General features: G+C 34.7%; 1 protein-coding gene across 1 annotated transcript in view; it reads left to right on the top strand.

Moving 5' to 3' along the window:
- The window catches only part of FNDC3A (fibronectin type III domain containing 3A), a 181,259-nt gene that overhangs the window by 24,173 nt on the left and 129,655 nt on the right, over positions 1–27,431 (top strand). The window contains exon 2 of the mRNA XM_004433662.3: positions 7,017–7,154. Coding sequence (XP_004433719.1) covers positions 7,056–7,154 — 99 coding nt within the window. The 5' untranslated portion in view covers positions 7,017–7,055. The remainder of the gene's footprint in view (positions 1–7,016; positions 7,155–27,431) is intronic.

Consider the following 27,431-nt stretch of genomic DNA (forward strand, 5'->3'; position numbering starts at 1 on the left):
TTAGCCTCCAAAACTTCTTTTGTTTAGGCCACTTAGTCTGTGTTATTTTGTTCTAGGATCCCAAGCTTGACTAAGACAGTAATTGACCAATAAGTGGGATGCTGCTGTAATGAATATCTAAAAATGTGGAAGTGGCTTTAAAATGGGGTATTAGGTGGAGGGTGGAAAAGTTTTGAAGCACATGCTGGCAAATGCCAAGATTGCTTTTAAAGGACTGCTAATGGCGACTGGTAAGAGCTTAGAAAGAAAAGAGGAGAGCTGGAGAGAAAACCTTCATATTCTTAGAGAATATGTAAATATTCATGAACAGAATGTCGGTAGAAATACGGATGGTAAAGGCCATTCTGAGATCTCAGATGGGAATGAAGAACTTTGTTATTGGACAATGGAGAAAAGGTGATCCTTATTATAAAGGGCCAAAGAACTTGACTGAGTTGTGTTTGTATTCTAATGTTTTGTGGAAGGTAGAACTTGCGAGTGATAAATTGGATATTTAGCTGAGGAGGTTTCTAAGCAAAGTGTTGAAGGAGTGGCTTGGTTCCTTCTTACTGCTTATAGTAAAATGTGAGAGGAGAGAAATGAATTGAAGAAGGAATTGTTAAGCGAAAAGGAACCAGAACTTAAAGATTTGGAAAATTCTCAGCCAATCTATATTGCAAAAAATGAGAAAGCATGTTCAGAAGAGAACACCAAGAGTGTGACCAACCAACCATTTGATATGGATATTAGTGTGAGTGTGAACCATGGACCTAATCAGTATCTCAGCAGAAGCCAGGAAGAGAGATGGAATTATACCATCAGAAAACACTGCCATCTGGGACTAAAAGAAACAGAAAAACAGAATGGAATTAAGGAAGGCTGGGAGTAATGCATTATCCTTTAAGAAAAGGGAAGAAGGACCCCAAAAGTGACTCGTCATCAGGGCTGCTACTCCCACCACAGGTCTAGAGTGCACAGGCCTGAGGGACAAGGCTGCCTCAATGTCGGTTTCTAAGGAAGGGACCTCTGCCCAGCAGAGCCACATGGGCGGGCGTCCACCAAGACGAAGGAATGTCTTGAGGGGTGATGCCACCACTTCATTGAATCCAGAGGGCAGAGCATGGAACCAAAGAGAGTATTCTCGAGCTTTAAAATCTAATGGTAGGTATTTGCCTTGCTGGGGATCTGTCCCCCTTTTCTTCCTTCTGATTTCTTCCTTTTGGAATGGGAATATCTATCCTATGCCTGTCCCGCCATTGTATTTTGGAAGTACATAACCTAATGGTTTCATAGGTTCACAGCTAAGAGGAATTTTGCTTCAGGATGAATGTACCTCGAGTCTCACCCAAATCTGATTTAGATGAGACTTTATAGAGTTTATGTTGAAATGAGTTAAGGCTTTTGTAGCTGTTGGGATGGAATGAATATACAGTCGTGCCTTGCTTAACAACGGGATGTGTTCTGGGAAATGCATTGTTAGACAATTGCGTCATTGTGCAAACATCACAGAATGTACTTACAGAAACCTAGATGATATAATCTACCGCACACCTAGGCTGTATGGCACTAATCTTATGGGACCACCATTGTATATTGAGTCTGTCATCGACCAAGATATCATTATGCAGTGCATGACTATATTTTGCGTGCAAAATAGGAGTGGATTTTGGGGGGCCAGGGGTGGAATACATGGACTGAATGTTTGTGTCCTTTCAAAATTCATATGTCAAAACCCTAACCCCTAATGTGATAGTATTAAGAGGTGAACCTTTGGGAGGTAATTAGGTTTAGATGAGGTCATAAGGGTGGAGCCCCCATGATGGGATTAGTGCCCTTATAATCTAAGAAGAGAAAGAGAGACCAGAACTCCCTCTCTCTTGGCCATATGAGGATACAGCAAGAAGGTGGCCCTTTGCAAGCCAGGAAGAGGGCTCTCACCAAGAACCTGAGGATGCGGGCACACAGATCTGGGGCTTCCCAGCCTCCAGAACTGTGAGAAATAAATGTTTAAGCCACCCAGTCTCTGGAATTTTGTAGCAACAGGAGCTAAGTTTGCAAATATTTTCTTGTATTCCATAGGTTGCCTTTTTATTCTGTTGAATGTGACCTCTGATGCACACAAGTTTTCAGGTTTGATGTAGTCCCATTTGTCTATGTGGCCTTTGCTTTCGGTGTCATATCTGAGAAATCATTGCTACATCCAGTGTCGTAAAGCTTTCTGCCTGTTTTCTTCTTGGAGTGTTAATAGTTTCAGGTCTTACGTTTAGGTTTTTATTCTGTTTTGAGTTAAAATTTGTATATGGTGTAAGATAAGGGTCCAACTTCATTCTTTTGCATGTGGACATGCAGTTTTCCCATCACCATCTGTTGAAGAAACTGTCCTTTCCCCATTGAATGGTCTTGGCACCCTTGTTGAAGATCATTTGTCCATACACATGAGAGTTTATTTCTGGGCTCGCTATTCTATTCCATTGGTATATTTGTCTGTCTTTATGCCAGTACCACACTGTTTTGATTATTGTGGTTTTGTAATATGTTTTGAAATCAGAAAGTTTGAGTCCTCTAACTTTGTTCTTCTTTTTCAAAATTGTTATGGCTATTTGGGGTCCCTTGAGATTCCATATGAATTTTAGAATGAATTTTTCTATTCTGCAAAAAATGCCATTGAGATTTTGATAGGGATTGCATTGAATCTGTAGATTTGTTTGGATAGTATGGACATCTTAACAATGTTAAGTCTTCCAATCTATGAACACAAGATGTCTTTCCATTTATTTGTGTCTTCTTTAATTTCTTTTAGCAATATTTTATAGTTTTCAGTATACAAATTTTTCACCTCCTTGGTATTTATTTCTAAGTATTTTACTCTCTCTGATGCTATTGTAAATAGAATTGGTTTCTTAATTTCCTTTTCAGGTTGTTCAGTTAGTATATGGAAATGTAACTGATTTTTGTGTGCTGATTTTGTGTCTTGCATTTTTTCTGAATTTGTTGATTAGTTCCAGCAGCTTTTCAGTGGAATCTTTAGGGTTTTCTACATGTAAGATCATGTCATTTGTGAACAGAGATAGTTTTACTTCTTCCTTTCCAACTAGGATGCCTTTTATTTCTTTTTCATGCCTAATTACTCTGGCTAGGACTTACAATACAATGTCCAATACTATAAATAGATGTTGTGAGATAGGCATCCTTGCATTGTTCCTGATCTTAGAGGAAAAGCTGTCAGTCTTTCACCACTGAGCATGATGTTAGCTGTGGGCTTTTCATATGTGGCCTTTAGTATGCTGAGGTAGTTTCCTTCTATTCCTAGTTTGTTGAGTGTTTTTGTCATGAAAGTGTGTTGAATCTTGTCAGATGCTTTTTCTGCATCAATTGAGATGATCGTTTAGTCACTGTAACTTATAAAAATAATTTTATTGTATACACAGAGTGTATACACAGATAAGTGCATACTTACCAGTGTACAGCTCAATGCATAATGCATTGGTAATTATCACATAACAGCCTCCCAGGTCAAGAGATAGAACAGTACCGGCACCCTGGAAATTGCCTTCATGCCCCTCCCAATCCCCATCCTTTCTTCTTCTCTAAAGGCAGTCGCTATCCTGACTTTTAATACCATAGATTGGTTTTATCAGTTTTTGAACTTTTGATAAAGTTGTACAGTGTGTATTCTCTGTTTTTCACTCACACTGTATTTGTGAAATTTATCTGTGTTGTTCCCTGTATCGCTAGTTCATTAATTTTCATAGCTGTGTAGTCATTGGATGAATTAGATACGATTTACCATTTACTATGGAGGGACATATAGATTGTTTACTGTTTGGGGCTATTAAAGAATCATACTGCTATATACCTTCATGAACTTGCTTTTTGGTGCATATGTGCATGCATTTCGTTTTGGTATATACTAGCAGTCTAATAGCTGGATCGTAACTGGGTTGTAGAATATTTATATATTCAACTTTGGTAGATAATATCAAACTGGTTTTCAAAGTGATTTTATGAGTTTTCACTCCCATTTCATATGAGTGTGCCAGTTGCTCCATAGCCTCACTAATACTTGATATTGTCAGTCTGTTTTTTGTGCGTCTGTGTGAGGAAGATTAGCCCTGAGCTAACATCCGTTGCCCATCTTCCTCTTTTTGCTGAGGAAGATTGGCTCTGGGCTAACATCCGTGCACATCTTCCTCTACTTTATATGGGACGCCACCACAGCATGGCTTGATAAACAGTGCATTGGTCCATGCCCGGGATCCAAACGAGCGAACCCCGGGCTGCCAAAGCAGAGCATGCGAACTTAACCGCTATGCCACTGGGCCGGCCCTGGACTTTTTCTATTTTTTAAAAATCAATTTGTAGGACACCTGTATATATTGCTGAATATGTTCTCTTTTTCAATTATATATGTTGTGAATATCTTCTCTCAGTCTGTGGCTTGCCTTTTCATTCTCTTAAAAATATTTGTTAATGAATAGTAGTTCTTAATTTTATTTAAGTTCAATATATCATTCTTTTCCTTTGTGATTTAAGAAACATAATTTATAGGCTATTTAAAAAAATCTTTCTCTGTTCAGTGATTATGAAGATATTCTGTATTATCTTTTAGAAGCTTTTTTGGTTTACCTTTTACATTCAGATCTGCGATCTACCTGACATTAATTTTTTTAAAATATTATTTAATTTGACATTAATTGAAATTTCAGATTGACAGAAAAGTTGCAAGAATAGTACAAAGATATTCAGCTTTTCCTCACCAGATTCCCTAAATGTTAATACTTTATTATATTATTGCTACATAGATAGTTATATATTGATATGTAGCTTTAGATATAAACAGTGATATACTGAGGCCATCTTATATACAAAAGTTGATTGTTAAAAATTCAGGAGTTTTCAGGTTGATTTTTAAACCATGATAGCTTGAAATAGGCCATGAGGGAGTATTTAGTCCATAGAAATTAGCAAATGCAACAAATTACTCCTCCCCTTTTTTTTTTTTGCATATATCAAACATTACATTATAAAAAAGAAACAAAATAGATGCATAACTTAAAACAAGTGGGTGTTTGTGGTCACAAGATAAGATGAGAATATACGAAATAGGAATAACAAAATTAGAAGAAATTGAAAGAAACTGACAGTGTTCTTTAGGCAAGAATGAAAAGAATTTTTAGGTTTATAAATGCAACATTTCAGTTGCACGGCTGAAGTTTCCAGTTCTCAAGCTTAAATAAAACCTACTATGCATATTCTGTGATGGATGTGGCCAAACAAGAAAGCAATTCATAAATGAAGCTTTTGAAAAGAATAAAATTAAAGATAATACTTTAAGTGGAATAATAATATTAAAACATAGCATGTGGCCTCAGATCCAATCTACAATAGCACCGTTCTTGGAATTAACTGGAGGTTCAAAAGAAATTTGTATCTATTTGTAAAGCTTCCAGTCCACCTCCTGAAAGCAAACTGTGGTTGTATCTTCAATATTACTTTCTTAAACTTAAGTAATAATGGTAGTTCACAGTTTTAGCTGAACTTATTACATAAAATATTAAAAATAGAATACAATGACAAAAATTATTCAATGATGGTTATGTTTTTAATTTACTAATTTTAAAAAATAAATTACTTATAAACTTTCTCTAATTAATCCTGAATTAGCTTCCCTAAAATATTTCTTCTTAAACTAAATCATGTGACATGCAAGAGGGAAAATAATACATTGACTCTTTCTCATCGTCTGATTCTTTGTATGTTCCACAGAGTGACATTATTTGACTTGATTTAAAATACTTAACTGATTTTATTGGACTTTAAAAAATATAGCAATACAGAATAAGCCAGAAGTTATATTTGTCTATATATATATACATATATATGATGTCATATATATATATGTTATGTTTAAATAGCATGCATTTTTATGAGATAGTTAAATAATATATAAAACGTTCCATACTATGGTCTTAAGTGTAAAATTTTGAAGTAGATAACTGTATTGAATATTTTTAAAAATCTTATAGGAGTTTTTATATATCTAAATAGAAAATTGTTTTTAGGTTAAATCAGCTTTATGAGAGTTTCTGCAAAGATTCAAGATTTTAAAGTAAATAACATGAATTTCATGTCTTATAAAAGTTAGACATCTTGAAACTACTGAATTGTAGAATGCTGCAAGCATCCAAAAATGTCTGTTATTTGCCTTTCAGCATAGATTCAATAAAATTTACGATTGAGCTCAGTTGTGTTCTTGAGTTGTAATTTGCTAATGTTTAATTGGTTGGTTGTATATGGTAGACTAATTAATATTGTTTACGTTGTCTTTACTTTTTTATGTAAGTGATACTGTGTCTACAGTTAAAGATTTCTAAATGTATGTACTTTTATCACTGAAGTGATTAGGTTTATTGTAAAGTGAGTGTCACTTAGAAAACGATAATAAAAACAGAATGATAGAAGACCAGTGTCATAGCTTAAAACTGAAAACTTGAAGGTTCTTAGTCTAATCCTGAGCAAATTTTTCTACCATTTTGCTCTATCTGAAGAACCAATGAAAAATCATAATTCTTGTATAGTTCCTAGAGACTGATAGGGTGATGGGGGGGGATTGGGTCTTTATAATGACCTTCTCTGCTCATAGAGAAAAATCAGTGGTAGAGTTGCCTCACTCAATCATTGCGTTTTAGTGCCTCTCCCAGTGTTTGGCTAGAGTAGTGGTGGTTAAATAACTATTGTATAGAGATGAAAGGGATAGAGAGACAGGCAGACATGGAATTTAAATAGAAGCTGCTGATATATTGGCTTTAATATATCTTAGTTTACTGTCTACATTGACAGATAGTTGGTTAAATTGTAAGAAATATATTTCGTTAAATGGTCTGTTGACAGAAAAAGGTAGTCAAGAGAGTTTTGTAAAATTTCCTTTGACAAGAATATCTCTTTAGGTTAAAGAATGAGACAGATCTTAAATGTATTGTATTTTAATATATTTTTAAGAATGTATACACAAATGGCTATATATTTTTGTTTTTCAGAGTTGGAGGGTTATCCAATATATTAATGTCTTATTGATAATGGCAGAACATCCACCACTGCTGGATACAACTCAGATTTTAAGTAGTGATATTTCTCTTCTCTCTGCCCCTATTGTAAGCGCAGATGGAACACAACAGGTAAGGAAACTGAAATGTTTATTTCCCTATGTCTAGTTCACGTGTATTTCTTTCAGAAGAATGCAAAATTTAAAACAGAATGAAACTTCACAATAGTGGGTTCCTGTTAATTAATGTTTTAAACTCTAGTTCAAAATATTGTTTTGGTTTCGTAAGACAATGAAATAGACTGTTTTTGAAGTCATTTCTAAAATGTCTCACTAATTAATGTTTAAATTTCTTGTGTGCTTATTTTGTTGCCACTGAAGATATTTTTGTTTTACTTTAGACAAACAATGTACTAGTCCCTGATTGTTTTTTAACTAAGTTTAACCTTGTACTTTAATGATTATTATAAATCATTACTTCATATCATTATGAAATCATGACTTAATTATGTGATTAAATGACTGCATTGTATAATAATAAAACTTTATCTTCTTTTTCTTCCTACACTCTTCTCCTCACCAGACTCCCCCCTCCCAAAAGTAAATACACAATTCTTGAAAAGCTGGTATGTTTTTCCCCCAACCTAGGGCTTTATAAATATAGTTCTGTAGTTTCATTGACTCCTGATTCCTCCAATAATCCTAAAGAGATGGGAATGATGGGCTTTCATAAGTACCTATTATGTGCCAAGCAATGTGTTTAATTCTCACAACTACCCTATATGGTAGGGATTTTAATATTGTAGGTAAGGAAACAAAGACTAAGGACATAATAAATAATAATGAGGAGAAGGAACATTTTGAGTGCTCGCTATGTAAAAACCGTGTGTGAAGAACTTTATGATCTTATTTAATTCTTTCAACAATCCTGTGAGGTAGGTACACCTGTCCCTATTTTGCAGCTAAAACAAAATGAGTTTCAGAAAGGCTCAGGATCATACAAAGCTTTTGCTACTAACCATTACTCGTACTGCCTCCTTGAAAAAAAGTATTCATATTTTGTTACTTTACAAACTTAGTGTCTATAATGAACAATTATGATTTGCTTACAAAATAAGGGGCTACTTTGTTAACTTTGCTATTGAAAAAGCAAGAGCAATTGGCTTGGGTTCTGAATTTTTCTAATTTTTATAAACATGGCGTGAAAAGTGTGTCCTGGTTTTAATTTTCACATGTGCTCAGATAGCTTTTAGCAGCAACTTCATTTCACTAACTTGCTTTTTATGGTCAAATTTAAGTCTTTTAAGATTTTTTCCCCTCAGAAATAATGAATGTGGCAGATATTCATTTACTTTGTGGCACTAGAAGTGTCTTCACTTATTATCGCCTCGGGCTGATCACTGGTTTCAAGTTGTTTATAGTCGATGCATAAAAGAATCTCTTAAGCAGTTAATTACAGTACATTGATGTAGTTGCTATAGTGTATAATCTGTTAAGTGGAAGATGACAGGCTGAAACAAGACCATGATGACCTCTCAAGACTTGTTTCTCTTCTTTCCCCCAAAAGGAGATTCTGTTGTCAGAATTTTTCTTGAAATCTTAAGGGCACCATGGGTAGCATGTAGCAGTAGTGCTGTAGATTAATAAAGAGAAAGGAGCTGGGAATTTAGGTAGTGTTTGAAAAACAAGTTTCAGGCACTCTCTACGAGCAGAGTGCCTTGTAGTTTGATAGGGAAAGAGATAAAGATGAGTGGAAAGAGCTCAAGACTTAGTTGATAGATTTAGATTTGATTTGGGTGACCTAAGACAAGTTATTTAACTTCTCTGTGTATTTTTGATTCTCTATAAAACAGAGGTTATAATAGCTTCTTAGAATAGCTGTGGCTATGAGGGTGAAATGAGCCTGAAGGAGCTCAGTAAATGTTTGCTGAAACTGAATTGAAGCACTCAATAAATGTTTAAAAGACTGAAGAAACTATAAATATGCCAGTCAGGACTTAAAGTAGAGATAGTTAAGCAGTGGATAGAAAAGACTAAGGGATAGTTATGAAGGATACATGCTAAGGTATAAATGTAAGAGAGTGGACCAATAGCTGTGGAAGCATGTGAGGAACTGAACAAAAATAGGTAACAATTAGAGATGGGAGGTTAATAAACTTGACAACAGGCATTTGTCTTACCTCAGGAACTTGTTGGTATGCCAAGCATGGCCAAGTTAGAGCTTGCCTGTGGAGATGTGACACCACCTGGTTGGTGCCCAGTGTAAAGAAGCAGACTAAAAGACAGTTCCTGACAGAGGGGAGTGCATGATGTTAAAACTTCAGAATAACATTTTGTCCCTTGTCTTGACTTTCTTGGATATACTATACTATTTCTTGGGAATATATTATGGGATGATTACTGTTTCATCTCTTGAGATCAAATTAATTTTCTTATATTTGGCTCTCTAGATTGTCTGTCTCCTCATCAATATTTTCTGGTTTTATATGGTTAACATATTTGATGCTATGTCATACACAGTGGGTCTTTTGGCTTATGAATTATACTAGAGAGAATCCCTTCTGACATCATCGCTACTAGTGTTGCTTTTAGGGAAGCTGTAATAGACATTTATCATTCATTTTGACTGGTAGCATCTGAACAATTTTTTCTGCTTGTGGAATCTTCATCCTCAACTTTTTTAAATTAATAGACTTTGTTTTTAGAGCAGTTTTAGGTTTACAGAAAAATTGAACAAAGAGATTCTCTCATACCACTTCTTCCACACAATTTCCCCTATTATTAATATCTTATATTGGTGTGGTATATTTGTTACAATTAATGAGCCAATATTGATATATTATTATTAAGTTCCACAGTTTACATTAGGGTTCGCTCTGGTATTGTACAGCTCTATGGGTTTTGACAAATATATAATGTCATATATCACCATTACAGCATCATAGAGAAAATCGCCTGTGCTCCACCTATTTATCCCTCCCTCAGTCTCCCTTCCCTCTCCCCAAACCCTTGGCGACCACTAATACTTTTACTTTCCCTATAATTTTATCTTTTCCAGAATGTCAGATAGTTGGATTCATACAGTATGTAGCCTTTTTAGACCAACTTCTTTCACCTAGCAATATGGTCTAGACAATTGCTTTTCATGTCTTAATAGCTCTTTTTTTTTTTTAGTATTGAATAATACTTCATTGTATGAATGTACCAGTTTGTTTATCCATTCACCTATTGAAGGATAACTTGATCGTTTCCAGTTTTCACAATTATAAATAAACCTACTTTAAACATTCATGTGCAGGTTTTTGGATGGATGTAAGTTTTCAGTTCAATTGGGTAAATACCTATGAGCATGATTGCTGGATCATATGGTAAAACTATGTTTAACTTTGTTAGAAATTGCCAAACTGTTTTACAAGATGGCTGTACCATTTTGCTTTCTCAAGCATGTGCTTGATTTGAGATTATATCCTTTCCTGATAGAAGAGGTAAAGCATATGTGAGTGCTTGTGCTGCCCTGTTAGAACCTCCAACTCTGCTTTAGGGAATTTGAGCTTCAAGCACAAGTGGAATATTCCCAGCTCTATTCACTGTTGCCACCATCAAGAGAAAGGTTCAGATATTTTGGTTGCTTATGTGGTTCAGCACTTTACTAATTTAACGTTACATTTTGTAATTTCTACTCATTTACCTTCCAAAAGGATTGAATGTATTTAAACTTTTTGTTAAGATCTTTCAAAACTCAGTCTACCTATCTAGCTTCTTTATCAGAATCTTCTCCATTTCATTAATCTTTTTTAAATTATTATTTTGTAACTGTCTCACTTGTACCTGTGGGATTTTAACTTATGGGAGAGGCTAATGCGGTTGAAAGAAAATTTTTCTTACTTACGTTTCCCAAAAGAGGGGGGCACGCCATGCCACGCCAGGCCACAGGGAAAACATTAGGTTTTGACCAGGAGGCAAAACCAGGAGCAAGAGTAAAGCCTAGGCTAAAGCCATTATTGGTGTTTCTGCAGGAAAGGCAAAGCAGGGTAAACAGTTTAGGATTGGCTAGTTTTAATAATTGTGGCAGACAAGAAATAACAAGTATTGGTAAAGATATAGAGAAGAGGAAACCTTTGTGCACTGTTGGTAAGAATGTAAATTGGTGCGGCCGCTATGGAAAACTGTATGAAGCTTCCTCAAAAAATTAAAAATAGAACTACCATATGATCTAGCAATTCCACTTCTGGGTTTTTATCTGAAGGAAACGAAATCACTATTTTGAAAAGTTATCTGCAATCCATGTTCATTGCAGCATTATTTACAATAGCCAAGACATGGAAACAACCTAAGTGTCCATCAGTGGATGAATGGATAAAGAAGCTGTATACACACACACACACACACATACACACACATACACACACACACCATGGAATATTATTCAGTCATAAAAAAGAAGAAAATCCTGCCATTTGCCACAATATGAATGAAACTTGAGGGCATTATGCTAAGTGAAATGAGAGAAAGACAAATACTGTATGATCTCACTTATATGTGGAATCTAAAAATAATCCCAACTCTAAATGCAAAGAACAGATTGGTGTTTGTCAGAGGTGAGGGGTGAGGGGTGAGCAAACTGGGTGAAGATGATCAAAAGGTACAGACTTCCAGTTATAAATAAGACCTGAGGATGTCATGTACAGCATGGTGACATAGTTAACAATACTATTATTGTATATTTGAAACTTGCTAAGAGAGTAGATCTTAAAAGTTCTCATCACACACACACAAAATTGTAACTTTGTGGTTATGGATATTAACTCAACTTATGGTAATCAGTTCCACAACATATTCGTGTATCAGATCGTTATGTTGTATACTTAAAACTAAGAATGTTGTATGTCAATTATATCTCAATAATAAAAATCAAATAATTCTGGCAGGCTTTGGGCTGTATGGGTGGTCTTTAGTTGCCTGGTAATTGGCCCTACAATGATTTAGGGCAAAGAAAATGTTGGCTTGGTGTGTAAGAGTTCAATAAGGAGTTAGTTGGAGCTGTAGACTCAGAATTGGTTGGTTTGCATATGAGAGATGTGCTCCTGGCCGGGCTTTTTGCTATCTCTAAGAATTGGTTAGCCCTGGGAAGGGCAGTTTCTCCCCGGCCAGCTCAGCCACAAATGTCAGAGCATCAAGAATATAGAAAATAAAAAGATATAGTTAATATAATTGGCCCTGTGATGAATGGATGCCAAATAGACAAATACAGAAACTAAGAAAACACAGAACATGCCCTCAGCTTAATCTTTTCAAAACCTGTTTAAATTGTGAACTATAACATATATAGAGAAGTACATAAAACAAATATGTAATGTAGTTTTGCCTATCCTTTATCTTTACCTAAATTAACCTCTACTGTAACTATTCTTTTGTGTCTTGCTGGGTTTGTTCAACGTTTTTAAGGTTATCTTTATTGTTGTACATAGCTGAAATTTGTTCTTTTTCATTGCTATATGTATGAATGTACCAAATATATTCATTTATCTGTTCTATTCTTGATGGACATCTGGGTGGTATCTAGTCTGGGATTATTATAACCAATGCTGTTTTTTCTTTTAGATTTGTCAAAACTCTTGATATATATTCTAGCTATAAACCTTTTATCAGTCATCTGTGTGGTGAATATTTTCTCATATCCTGGCTTGTCTTTCCACCCTCTTCAGTGTTTTTTGATGACAGTTTTTAATTTTAATGTAGTCAAATTTATCAGTTCGTTACATCTAGAATTAGTATGTTGTTTCTTGTTTAAGAAATTCTTCCCGGGGGCCGGCCCCATGGCGTAGCGGTTAAGTGCACATGCTCCGCTGCTGGTGGCCTGGGTTCGGATCCCGGGCCCGCACCGACTCACTGCTTGTCAGGCCATGCTGTGGCGGCATCCCATATAAAGTGGAGGAAGATGGGCATGGATGTTAGCCCAGGGCCAGTCTTCCTCAGCAAAAAGAGGAGGATTTGCATGGATGTTAGCTCAGGGCTGATGTTCCTCACAAGAAAAAAAAAAAAAAAGAAATTCTTCCCTACACTAAGACAATGAAAATATTTTCCTACATTATCGTCTAAAAAGTGTAGTTTTGCTAACACATGGACAGAGAGAACAGTTTGGTGGTTACCAGGGGGAAGGAAGTTGGGTGGTGGGCACAAGGGCTGAAGGGGCGCATTTATATGGTGACTGACAAATAATAATGTACAACTAGAATCTCACAGTTATAAACTATTATGACATCAATAAAAAAAAGAAAAAGAAAAAGAAAAAAAAGTATAGTTTTGCTTTGAGCATTTTATTATAAAATCTGCTGGAGGTGATTTTTGTGAATTGTGTGAGGCATGCGTCCAATTTGATTATTTTTCCATATATATGCTGAATTATCTCAGCACCATTTATTGAATGGTCCTATTCTATGGACCACCATATCATGGTCCTATTACTCTACCATGATAAATATGTCATAAATTAAGTGACCGTATATTTGTGGAATTGTTTTTGAATTTTTAATTCTATTCCATTGGTCTGTTTGATTATCCCTGTTGCCAAAAATACACCAAGACTTTAAGTCTTGGCGTCTGGTAGGGCAAACCATCCCACTTTTTTGTTCTTTGAGAGTGTCTTGATATTATTTGCCTTTGCATTTACATGTAAATTTTAGAATTAACTTATCAGTACACACACACACACACACAACGTGCTGAAATTTTGATTTAGATTACTTTGAATCTGTTGATCAGTTTAGGAGAGAATTGACATCTGTACAATATTGAGTCTGTCAGTCCTTGAAGTTGACGTTGGTGTATCTAGGCTGTTATAAATTGTGTGTGTGTGTGTGTGTGAAATTTTCATCTTCTGTTGTTGGTGAATAGAAATACAGTTTGTTTTTGTATACTGCTTTAATATCTAGCAATCTTGCTGGATAATAATAATCTCTTATTATATTTTGACTATGTGTAATAATTTGTAGGTTCTTTTGAATTTTCTGTGTATAAAATCATCTGCAAATAATGACAGTTTTTTTCTTCCTTTATAATCCTATAGCTCTTTTTTTTTTTTTCATTATATGCTAAGACATCCAGTGTAATGCTGAATAGAAGTGGTAATGATGGGCATCCTCATTCTTGGTCTTAAAGAGAATGTTTTTAGCATTTTATCATTAAGCATGATGTTTATTATAGATTTTTATAGATATTCTTTATAAAGTTAAAGAAATTCCATTCTATTCCTTGTGTCCTAAGAATTTTTTGCCATAAGTGGGTGTTGAATATTTTTAGTTTCTTTTTCTACATCTTTTGAGATGATCATGTTTCTCCTTTAAATTTTGATATGATAATTTGCCTTGATTTTCTAATGTTTAACTGATGCTATATTCCTGGAGTAAACTTAACTTGGTTGTGATATATTGTCCTTTATATTGCTGGATTTGGGTATGCTAATATTTTTTCTAGGATTTTATTATTAGTCTATGTTCATGAGTGATATTGACCTATAATTTGATTTTTTTTCCTAATATCCTGTCTTTGGTATCAAAAATATGCTACTCTCATAAAATAAATTGTGGAGTATAACATTTTTTTTTTCCTATTCTCTGTGTAAATTTGTATAAGCTTAAAATTATTTTGGTAAAACTTATTCAGTGAAGCATTTTGGGCTAGAGTTTTCTTTGACTTAAGTATAGAAATGATGAAGTAAATCAAACTCATGCTGTTAATACTTTTGTGTTACATTTGGAAATATGTGTTGATATTACTGAGATAATCTGTATATACTTGGTACTTAAGCAGTATTAAAATCTGTAAGAAAATTTGAGTTTTATTACATTTATAAGTTTAATAAGAACTGTTTGTGCACTTATTATGATTGTGATCAGGCATTTGAAGCATTTAAAAGAAAATAAATACATTAATCTTATTAATGCAGATTAAAATGTTTAAGAGGAGCAAAGCTGGAGAAAGAAAATATTGTAGTAATAGATAAAAAAAAGAAAACTTGAATTAAGATCGTATTAATGATGTACAATTTGAGAAATATTAGGGGGCTAGAATTGACCAGAAGTGGTGAATAACTGGCCATAGAACAGAACTGAGAGAGGATAAGAATTTTTCCAGGCTTTTTCTTTGAATATTTAGGTGGATGGCAAGGCCATGTTCACTAAGATAAATTTTATCATTCAGGATAGGCAAGGTTATTTCATGGTAACAAACAGCCTGTAAATCTCAATAGTTTACCAAAAGATTTATTGATCATACTACATGTCCTTCACAGGTCATTTGTGGCTATGCTCCACATAATTTTCACTTGAGACCCAGCCTCTATGTAAAATGTTGCTGGTATCATGGCGGAGATAGTGAACTGCATGCTGACCTCTATCCATGTTTCATTGACCAATGCAAGTCTCATGGCCAAACCTGCCATCAGTGGGGTGGGGAAGGATAATCTTACCTTAGGGAGAAGCAGAAAATATTTGGGAAAATAGTGCAATCTTCTACAATAAGGAAAACAGAAGTAGCAGCAAGTTTGGGGGTTGAGAGAGTATGAGAGAACTTCAGTTGAATTTGAGATGTTTGGGGGATATGTAATTAGAAATAATAAAAATAATAGCTGTTACTGTTCGAGCCCTTGCTTTGTGTCGGATACTAAGTCAAGTCCTTTACATGCATTATTCGTTTAATCTTCATAACAGTCCTAAGAAGTACTTTAATATTCCCATTTTATAGAAACTAAAAATTAGAAAGGTATTGTTACTTGTTTCTAGGTTAAGTATCATAGCTTCTGACAGGCAAAAAATAGGATTCAAAGCCAGGTCTTTAAGACTCCTAATCATATATCATTGTCTTAATCACTATGATAATAGGTAAATTAATGGATTAGAGTTCAGGAGGAAGATCTAATTTGAGCCAGAGATATGGAAGTCATCAGAATATTAGGGATAGTGAAGCCATAGGAATGAATGAGATTATTTGTACTGAGGGAGTTTTGATTTGGTGTGTGTGGGGAAATGTTAGTAATTTCTGATGGAGCCCCTAGTGAGTTGGCCTATGATGCCAAAATGAAATTAGGTTTATAGTGTACCTTGACATGAACTTGTTAGAGCTTTTTAAAGCCCCCTATGGGCATCTACCCAGCTTTTCCTTTTAAGGTTTTTGGTCAACTTCTTGTTTTCCCCAATTGATATTTGGGGGTATAACCACCTCTGGCAACTATGATGTGAAATTACCTGCCACTGATTGTTTTAGACGCACTTCCTAGAGCGAGAGCTGTTTGCTGTGAGAGAGCTCTGAGACAGGTCAAATGAAGGCAAGGCCTACGAGGGGGTGTTTCCAGGGAACTGCCAGGCAAGTCAAATAATGATAATTCTTTGGAGATGGGGCTTTTGTGGAGCTCCAAGTCCATTTTGTCCCTGCCAGTGGCTGCTAGTCTGCTGGATTTCATTGCTACCATGAAGCTGGAGAGAGAGAAGAGAGTAGGGCACATTTAAATGGCACAAAACTTGCTGTACATACCAGGATTCAGCTGTTTTCCTTGAAGGAATTGTTGTAGGCCTGTAGTTAATTTCCAGAATTCTGAAAAAATTGATTTTGACAGTTTTTGCCTTTACAGTCATCTGTAGCTTAACAGTGGGGATATGTTCTGAGAAATGCGTGGGTGGGTGATTTGATGATTGTGCAAACATCATAGATTGTACTATACAAAACTAGATGGTATACCACATACCTAGGCTATATGGTACTAATCTTTTGGTACCACCGTCATATGTGTGGTCTGTCACTGATCTGAACATCATTATGCAGCGGGTAACTGTATTCTCATTGCTTTTATGGAGGAGTGGATTTTTGTAACTTCATACACTGCCATTCCTGGTGGCATCATCCAAAAGCAGCATTTTTAATGAAATAAAACATGCCAAATGATCAGAGAGTAGGTTCTATTCTGTGTGAACTGTAACATTTTTCTAGTGTCATTTTAGATTGTTTTATTGACATCTATCTTTGGAAAGCAAAGTGTTTACTATTTACCAACATGTACGAAATAATCTCCACATTATATAAATATATGACTGTATGTATAGAATAAAACTTGGTTCAAAGCCTGCCACATGAATAATTGTAAAAAGAAAGTATTTTTTCATCTGACTCAGATCTTTACTTAAGAAATTCAGAATAAATAAACCATAGGTCTCTAAATTTCTTTACTTGGTGGCTTTCATCATTTTTATTGATATAAGTTCTCATGCATAGTAGGTTCTTTGGTTGGATTCTTGATTTAGAATTATTTCAAAAATATTCAGAGCCTTTTTGTCCAGAGGGCACTAGGGACAAACCAAAAAAGCAGAGCAAGTGAAAGTAAAGGTGTTTCTCCCTTTCTGCACCACCTAAAACAAATCCACCTAAAACAAATCCTAAGATGTTAGTTTCTGAGATTAGCTTTTATCTAATGCTACTTCAGATCAAAGTTTATCTCCTTAGAAGTCATGTTTGGTTTAAATGGAAATAAGGAAAATTTTCACTAATAACCAAACATCAGATATAATAACTTTAAAAAGTGATCATATTTTTCAGTTTAAAGAGCTATAAATTTGTAAATATACATTAAAAATTCTGATAGCTTAAATACCAAACTATAAACATTTAGTAAATCTTAGGGGTGAGATTACTGAGACTCCAAAATAATAGCTCACACTTTTGTGACAGTAATTTTGTGCTCCAGCATTCTAATCCAGACCCTTAATCATAAAAATTTCGTGGCCCGAATTAGTCTTCTAACTGCTCTGTAGCTTTGCCTGGCTATTTAACAAAACAGCTATTTGCTAAATTCCTCTTTCTTAGAGGCCTTTGGAAAGGCTAGAATTTAAATATTAAACCAGTCTCTTCTTTCTCATTAGAGTTTGTTTCTCCTGCATGTCTACACCATACCACTTTCTATGACATTTCAGGAGAAAGTCAAATACGTTTTATAAATTCCAGTATTAACCATTAACTTTTCCTTAGAGATAGTCTAAAAAGCCTTACACACTAGGTACAGATCTGAAAAATCTGCTTATATTATCACATTTTTGTAAGCACATATTGTTAAAAGTTAACTCTATGATTTTCAGCTGTGCTGCTCTGAAAAAATCAACTTCACATATTCAAGTACTGTGTGCAGAATATTGCAGGGGTTCTTGTTCTAAGACATAAATTGCTTGTAAATTTTAAGGTAGTCATTTTAAAGGAAAAAAAGCTTCCTGAAATACCAGTTAAAAAGCAAACAAAAAAGTTCCAGAGAATGTAAACAAACTAGAATTTATTTTTGTGTTTGGCATCAAACAATAAAATAGTATTGTTATTGAATGACTGGGACACATATTTTGTTTGTTCATTTTTAGAGTATGTCTCTTCCCATTTCCAAGAAAATAAAAGTTGGCAAATTATTTTGTGTTTTACTGACAAATTATTTCATCTGAAAAGTGAATAACGAAATGTTTTCATGTAATTCAAGCTAATATGACAAAATTATAAATTAACATGTTAAATATTTTGTGGTATTTTAATGTAATATATATATATGTTTAAACCTATTGTGAAAGGATCATCAAACTCTGAAGGGAACAACATCTTAAAGAAGAAACATAATGGTCATGGAATTTTGATGGATTATAGTCTAAAAATAATTGATATTCTGTTAAATTCACTCGTAGATATTCTACAGTTAGACTAATTCCTACCTCTCTAGTTAAGTGACTTTAATTAGTCAACTTCCATGCCCTGGAATTCTATAGAAATTGTTGACTTTAAGAAATATAATTTGGCTGAAGTGAGGAGGAAATAAAGAATAACTGGTAAGCAGCACTGAGTAAATAGGGAAATACATTCAACTGAAAATTATCCACAAAATTCTAAAAATTCTTTAAAGTGAATCTGATTATAAACTTCTATAATAAGATATATTAAATGAAAAGGAGACTTCTTACAAAGATGATTTTTCCCATGATCTTTTGTATGTTCTTACATTAGCGTAATACAAAGCAAGATTTTTTTTTGTCAAAAATTGTACAGATGTTTATAGAAATAGAAGTTGTATTCTGCTCTTTCAACCCTCATAACATTTCCTTTTCATTAATAAACCATGGTGACTATATATTCAAAGTACTGTTGTATGTTTTCTTAGCACCAGATAGAATGCTCAAGATTTAGATTCCTATGCTGTATTTGTGTGATTTTTCAAAAAAGAACATTTTCAAAATAGGACAAATGACACATGACAGAAAAATACACAAGAAATTATAAACAGGGACTGACCCCAGAAAGAAGAGTTTACATTTTACCAAACACCCTTTTGTACTGTTTGGATATTTTTTTTTTTTTTTTTTAAAGATTTTTTATTCAGTTTTTTCCCCCCAAAGCCCCAGTAGATAGCTGCATGTCATAGGTTCACATCCTTCTAGTTGCTGTACGTGGGACTCGGCCCCGCGTTGGACGGAGAAGTGGTGCCTCGGGGCGCTCCCGGGATCCGAACCCGGGCCGCCAGCATCAGAGCGCGCGCACTTAACCGCTAAGCCACGGAGCCGGCCCTGTTTGGATATTTTTTAATCTTATGAATTTATTACTTTTTCAATTAAAAAAAAAGCTCTAACAATTGAAAAAAGGGGAAGAAAAACCCCATGCACTTTCAACTGTCACAGGAAAAAAAGCTCTGGATAAATACATACCCATCTGTTAACAGCAGTTCTTCTCTGAAGAAAGGGGTTGGTTGGCAAGAGAGAGAAATTTTGCTTTATCTGAACTGTTTAAAATTTTAAGAATATTTTTATTTAAGGCCAACATTCATTGAAAAGTGCACAAGTCATTTCTGCATAGCCTGATAAAAAAATAAAGTGAACATAGCCTCTGTTGCTACCCTCAGGTCAAGAAATAGAGCTTTAGGTGCCGGCCCGGTGGTGTAGCGATTAAGTGCGTGCACTCCGCTTTGGCAGCCTGGGGTTTGCAGGCCCGGATCCCAGGCGCACACCAATGCACAGCTTGTCAAGCCATGCTGTGGTAGCGTCCCATGTAAACTAGAGGAAGATGGGCACGATGTTAGCCCAGGGCCAATCTTCCTCAGCAAAAAAGAGGAGGATTGCAATCGGATGTTTAGCTCAGGGCTAATCTTCCTCACAAAAAAAAAAAAAAGAAATAGAGCTTTACCAACACCCCAAGAGACTCCTCCCTTGTACCCCTTTCCAAGAAGTACTCCCTCTCTCCTAGTAGTATCTCCTTTTTCCTCCCCAAAACAAAGATTAGTTTTGCTGGTTTTGAATTTTATATAAATAGAATTATACAATATGTATAATTATTAGTTTGTGTCTGGTTTCTTTTGCTCAACAATTCTTGTATGGGATTCATCCATGTTACCACCTATGGCATGGTACTTGCTGCATAATATTCCATTATGTGAATATACCTCAATTGCTTCATTCTACTATTGATGAAAACTTGGATTGTTTCCAGTTTTTGACTATCACAGTTCTCCAAGAACATTCTTATACATGGCTTTTGTTGTTCATGTGCATGCGTTTCTTTTGGGTATGTACCTAGAAGTGGAATGCAGGGGTCATGGAGACTATGTATGTTCAACTAGTAACTGCTATTACTTTTATTTATGTCTACTTTGACACCCCAAAATATCTCAAATTCAATTGAACTCCTCTCATACTCCCTCAAACAAAAACTTAATTCTTCTGTCTTCCTTATTGTAGAGGACTGTTATTTTCCCCAAATATCTGCTGCCTCTGTGTAGGGTAAGATTATTTTTTCCCACCTTACTGATGGCAAAAATGATTTCCAAAGAGGCTGTACCAGTTTACATTCCCATAAGCATTATATTGTTCGCAGGTGCTCTGCAGTCAGATCAACATTTGGAATTGTTTGTCTTTTTCATTTTACCTATCGTAGTGGATGTATGTACTATTTGAATTTTAGAGGAAATATTCACATACCTCCTGTGTGAGCAAAAATAAATTTTAAAAATGAACGTACAAGAACATTTCCTAAGTTTTGGGGTTTTGGTTTTGGTTTTGGTTTTAGTTTTTTGATGAGGGACATGGAGTCATCTTCTCTGTGCCACAATTTTGAAAATGATTGGTTTTGATAAGTTCAAAATTAGCTAACTTACACTATTGTTTTGTTTTATATCATTTTATCATTTTAAAGTAGTAGTTCATATTTTCCCCATTTTCTCCCTTCCTCAAAATGCGATTAGAAAAAAAATATTGCCACCACTGATGTTTTCTTTAGTATTTTAAATTGTCTCCTAAATATCTTCCATTTGCCTGCTCCACATGGATAGGTAGGAATCATGATTATGTGACAAATCATAAATCATTAGATTTAAAATTGTTTAGATATAGTGGTTAGTTTTCAAATAGTGCTTTTTTAGGAACTGAAATACAATTCAATTTCACAAGCATTTACTAAGGTAACCACTACTAGGTTAAGTTGTATAAGAAATACTAGATACGAGATATAATTTCTGCCCCTAAAGATTTACAATTAAGTGTGTATTACCCCCCTCCCCACCAGCATACACACATTATAGACAGTATATGAGTATGGGCCAAAAGTGATTTAGAAGGCTTTTCTCACCACTATTGCCTTGGAAATACTTGATTATGCTGGAAAAAATTGTTTTCTTTTTCCAGGATTTCACCATGGCTCTAAATTATCCATTATGCCTTCCTCCTGGGGAATGTCTGAATAAAATACCTATTATTTAACTAGTAAGCATCAATCCCAGTGTCTCATATGTGCCTGTAAACATATTATTGAAGACTTAATAGTCTATATATCTATGTAATATCAAAACGCATTTTAAAGCAAAAAGAGCTGGTAAACTTAACTGGCACATTAATGAGTGCTTATTGTATAAAGAAAAGAATTTCATATTAGCTGCAGAGTTGGCCATAAAGAGTGCCTGTATACAAAGTACCCTGTCTCCTTGGGGATGATTCATGGGACTAATTAAAGGTTTTGGGGAAGAAAGGAAATTAGAGCTGTGTTTTGAAGGAGGGAAATGCGAATTAAAACCTCAGTGAGGATGTAAATATTAAGAAATCTGACAATATGGTAAGGCTTTGGAGCAATGGAACCCCTCATACATTGCTGGCACAACCATTTTGGGGAATGATCTGACAATATTTAATAAAGCTGAAAAAGTGCATACCTGAAATCTAACATATATACTTCTAGATATTTATCCTACAGAAAATCTTAGACATGTATACAAGGGCACATGTGCAAGACTATTCATTGCATTTTTTTGTAATAAAGAACTGGAAACATAAATATCCAGTAGTAGAGAAATGGATAGAATTTGGAGGAGTCATACAATGGAATACTAGAATACTATATACCAATATTCCATTGTTCAAATCTATACTATGGGTAAATCTCGAAAGAACAATATTGAGTAAAACAGTGAATTAGAAAGGGATATGTAAGACATGATGCCACTGATAAAAACAAACCTCACAAAACAATAGTATATACTAATAGTGGATGTATACAAGCATGCATATTAAGAATATTAAAGCAAAGATGAGAAAAATATACTCCAAATTCAGGGGGAAAAATCTATAAATGTATATTTCTTTTTCAAAAGAGAATCTGAGGCAAATTTGGCAACATAAATCTGGTTAATTCTGGAAAGTAATGGATACAGTACTCTCTGCTTTTCTGTATGTTTTAAATGAAAGACATAAGCTTAGACATTACAGATAGAGTAGTTGATAAAATAGTTTTGAATGCTATATTCTAAGTTTTGGATTTGAGACAATAAGCAATAGGTAGTCAATAGAGTTTCCAAAGTAGATCAATGAAATGATTAGAATAACCCCTGAGGAAAATCATTCTATTTACCTAAACAATTAAGTGGAATGGAGTTGGGGAGACACCAGAAAAAGAATTGATTGGCTTATCTATCCACCCCACCAGCCATAAAGTAATGAGGATTTAGAGAATACCAATTGTGGAAGTGGAAATAAAGGGAAAAACCTGATTTTTTAGAAAAAGAATGAGAATGATGAGATTCTAGAATTTCCAGACTGAAAGAGAGTACAGAAAAAATAGTCCAATTCACATTTGTACACATGGAAAAACTAAGTAAAGCTCACAGTTAACTAGCTTATCCAAGGTTACACAGAGTGGAAGAGTTTGGGGACTAGAATCTAGGTCGTCTTATCCTCAGTCTAAGTCACTTCAGAGTAAGAAAGGAAATTGAGTTTAAATTCAAAATTTGAAAACACTTGGTTCTAGGTAAATGGTGATTCAGTTGATACTAATAAAGCAATTTAGAAATGTAGCACTTGGTGTATAGACATGGTTAATGAATGCTTTTTTGACTGTTTCCTTGCCTTCAGTAAGACTGTTCACAAGACAGTGACTGAATTCATATGAAGAAATAAAGAGCACCAGTAAAAGTAACTTCATAGGTAAATTTAAAAGACAGTATAAATATATTTTGTTTTTAATTCTTTTCTTCTGTCTGATTCAAAAGACATTTGCAAAAAGCAGTAATTATATACACTGTTGATTGGCATATAATGTATAAAGATATAATTAGTATTACAGTAATACAAAGGAGGGGACAAGGAACTGAGAGAGGAGCAGCGTTTTTATATACAATTGAAATTAAGTTGGAATTAATCTGAATTAGATTGTTATAAGTTAAAGGTTAATTGTAATCCCCAGGGCATCAAATAAGAAAATAACTCAAAAAATAGTAAAAGAAACAATAGGAAAATTAAAATAGAACACTAGAAAATGTTTAACACCCAAAAAAGGCAGTAATGGAAGAATTGAGGAACAAAGACATAATTACATAAAGAAAACAAATAACAAGATGGCAGATGTAAATTATACTTTGTCAGTAATTCCATTAAATGTAAATGAATTAAACAAGACAATGAAAAGACAGAGATTGACAGAATGGATAAAAACCCATGATCCATGTGCATGATCTACAAGGTATGCTCTTTAAATCAAAGACACAAATAGGTTGAAATTAAAAGAATGGGAAAAGATATACCATGCAAACTGTAACCAAAAGACAGGTGAAGTGACTGTACTAATACGAGACAAATAGACTTTAAGACAAAAAATATTACTAGAGACAAAGAAGGATATTTTATAATGATAAAAGAGTCAGTCTGCACCTAACAGAACCCCAAAATACATGAAGTAAAAATTGATAGAATTGAAGAGAGAAATAAACAATTGAACAATAATAGTTGGAGACTTCAGTACCCCACTTTCAATAATGAATAGGACTAGGCCGAAGATCAACAAGGAAATAGAAGACTTGAACAACACTGTAAACCTACCAGATCTAACAGACGTCTATAGAACACTCCACCCAATAGCAGAACAACCTTGTTAAGTGCACGTGGATCATTGTTCATAATAGATTATCTACTGTGCCATAAAATAAATCTCCGTAAATTTTAAAAGATAAAAATAACACAAAGTATATTCTCCAAACAAAAGGGGAATGGAATTAGAAATCAATAACAAGGAAATGTGGGAAATTCACAAATGTATGGAAGTTAAACAGTACATTCCTAAATAACCAATGGGCCAAAGAAGAAACAAGGGAAATTAGAAAATACTTGGGATGAATGAAAACAAAAACTTAACATACCAGAATTTATGGGATACAGCTAAAGCAGTGCTTGGATGGAAATTTCTGGCTTTGAAAGCCTATGTTAACAAAGAAGAAAGATCTCAGATCAATAACCTAACCTTCCATGTTAAGAATCTAGAAAAACTAAGAACAAAATAACCCCAAAGCAAGCAAAAGGAAGGGTATAGTAAAGGTTAGAGTGGGAATAAATGAAATAGAGAAAAATCAGCAAAACCAACAGTTAATTGTTTGAGAAGAGCACGAAATTGCCAGCTGCTTACAGAGACTGATCAAGAAGACTCAGTTTACTAAAATCAAGAACGAAAGCACAGACATTACTATAGATCTTACAGAAATAAAAAGGATTATTAGGGAATACTATGAATAATTATACGCCAACATATAGATAACCTGGATGAACTGGACAAATACCTAGAAAGACACGAACTACCAAAACCAACTTAAGAAAATTATAAAATCTGAATAGAGCTATAGCAGGTAAAGTAATTTAATTTGTAACCAAAAACCTCTTCACAGAGGAAAGCCCAGACCCAGATGTCTTCACTAATGAATTCCACCAAATGTTTGAAGAAAAATTAATATCAAACCTTACACCAGACAAAAATATCACAAGAAAACTACAGACCAATGTTCTTTATGAATGTAGACACAAAATCTTCAACAAAATACTAGCAAACCAAATCTAGCAATGTATAAAATGTATTACACACCACGACTATAAGTTAAAAGGTTAATTGTAAGGGATTTATCCCAGGAATGCAAAAGGGGTTCCTAGACCCAATTCCAACGTTTATGTGTGGAGGCTTCACCACACCAACAAGCAGTTCTCAGACGCCAGCAGGGTGTCCAAGAATTCAGCTCATTTCTGACACTGTCTACCCAGAGATAGGATCAGATTCCACAGGTGAAGGACTCAGTCCCACAAGACTACACTCCACTTCAGACATCAATCACAAGTCCCAGGTTGTGACCTGTACTTCTGACCAACTGGCTGTGAATCAGAAGTTCAATTAATTTGCTGGAATGGCTCACAGAACTTAAGGAAACCCATTTACTCACTAGATTACTGATTTATTACAAAGAATATTAAAGGATATGAATCAACAGCCAGATGAAGAGATACATAGGGCGAGGTGCTGAACAAAGGAGCTTCTGTCTTCGTAGAACTTGGGCCCCAGCTCAGGGGCATGTGGAAGCATTCTGGTTCCTGAATGTGGAAGCTCTCCAAAAAAGGAGGCTGATGTGCTGTCCTTTTGGGTTTCTCTGGAGGCTCCGTTACACAGTCATGATTGACTAAGTCATTGGCCATTGGCAAGTGATTCAACCTCAGGCCCCTCTCCCCTCCCTGGAAATTAGGGAGTGGGACTGAAAGTTCCAATCCTCTGATCGCATGGCTGGTTCTCCCTAAAACCAGACCCCACCCTTGGGTGGGATCAGGAACTGAGAACAAGAGCTCTCATTGCTTTTATCACTCAGGAAGTTCCAAGGTTTTGGGAGCTGTGAACCAGGAATTGTGGATGAAGACCAAATATATCTGAGGAATATATTTTGGTCATCTGAATGACCAAATATGATTTCTTATAAATCACAATATTACAGGGTTCAACATACAAAAAGCAATCAATGTAATACAACATATAATAGAAAAGGGACAAAACCACATGGTCATCTCAATAGACTCAGAAAACAAATTTGACAGAATTCAAACCTTTCATGATAAAAACACTTACTAAACTAGGAACGGAAGGGAAGTTCCTCAGCCTCATAAAGAGCATCTGTAAAAAACCCAACAGCTAACATTATACTAAATGGTGAACGGTGGAATGCTTTTCCCCTAAGATCAAGAATAAGACATGAATGTCTTGCTCTCACTACTTGTATTCAACTTTATACTAGAAGTTCTTGCCAGGACAAATAAGCAAGTAAAGGAATTAAAGACATCCAAATTAGAAAAGGAATAAAATTATCTCTATTCGCAGATGACATGATCTTGTAAAAAGAAAATCTTAAAGAATCCACTAAAAAAAATATTGGAACTAGTAAATGAATTCAGCAAGGTTGTAGATTACAAGTTCAGTATAGAAAAATCAATTGTATTTCTAAACTAGCAAGAACAATCTAAAAATGAAATTAAGACAAGATTTCCACTTACAATAGTATCAAAAAGAAATTAGGAAGAAATTTAACAAAAGTTCAACACTTGTATAGTGAAAATTGCAAAACACCATTGAAAAGAAGACTTAAATAAATGGAATGACACCTTATGATCGTAGATCAGAAGACTTAATATTGTTAAGATGGCATACTCTCTAAATTGTAAAGATTCAACACATTACCTACCAAAATCCCAGCTGAACTATTTATAGAAATTGACAAGTACATCCTAAAAGTCATATGGAAATGCAGAGGACCCAGAATAGCTAAAACAGTCTTGAAAAAGAAGAACAAAGTTGGAGGACTCAACATTTTCTACTTTCAAAACTTGCTGTAAAGCTACAGTAATCAGGACAGTGTGGTACTGGAATAAGGACAGACATATAGGTCAATGGAATAGATTTGAGAGTCCTGAAACAAACTCTTACGTTTGTGGTTAACTGGCTTTCAAGAAGGATGTCTAGATGATTCAATGGGAAAAGAATAGTCTTTTCAACAAATGGTGCTGAGACAACTGGGTATCCACATGCAAAAGCATGAAGTTAGACTCCTACCTCATACAGTACACAAAAATTA

This window comes from Ceratotherium simum, chromosome 10, assembly GCF_057802395.1.
Source record: "Ceratotherium simum simum isolate JZ-2026a chromosome 10, ASM5780239v1, whole genome shotgun sequence".
Taxonomy (NCBI): domain Eukaryota; kingdom Metazoa; phylum Chordata; class Mammalia; order Perissodactyla; family Rhinocerotidae; genus Ceratotherium; species Ceratotherium simum.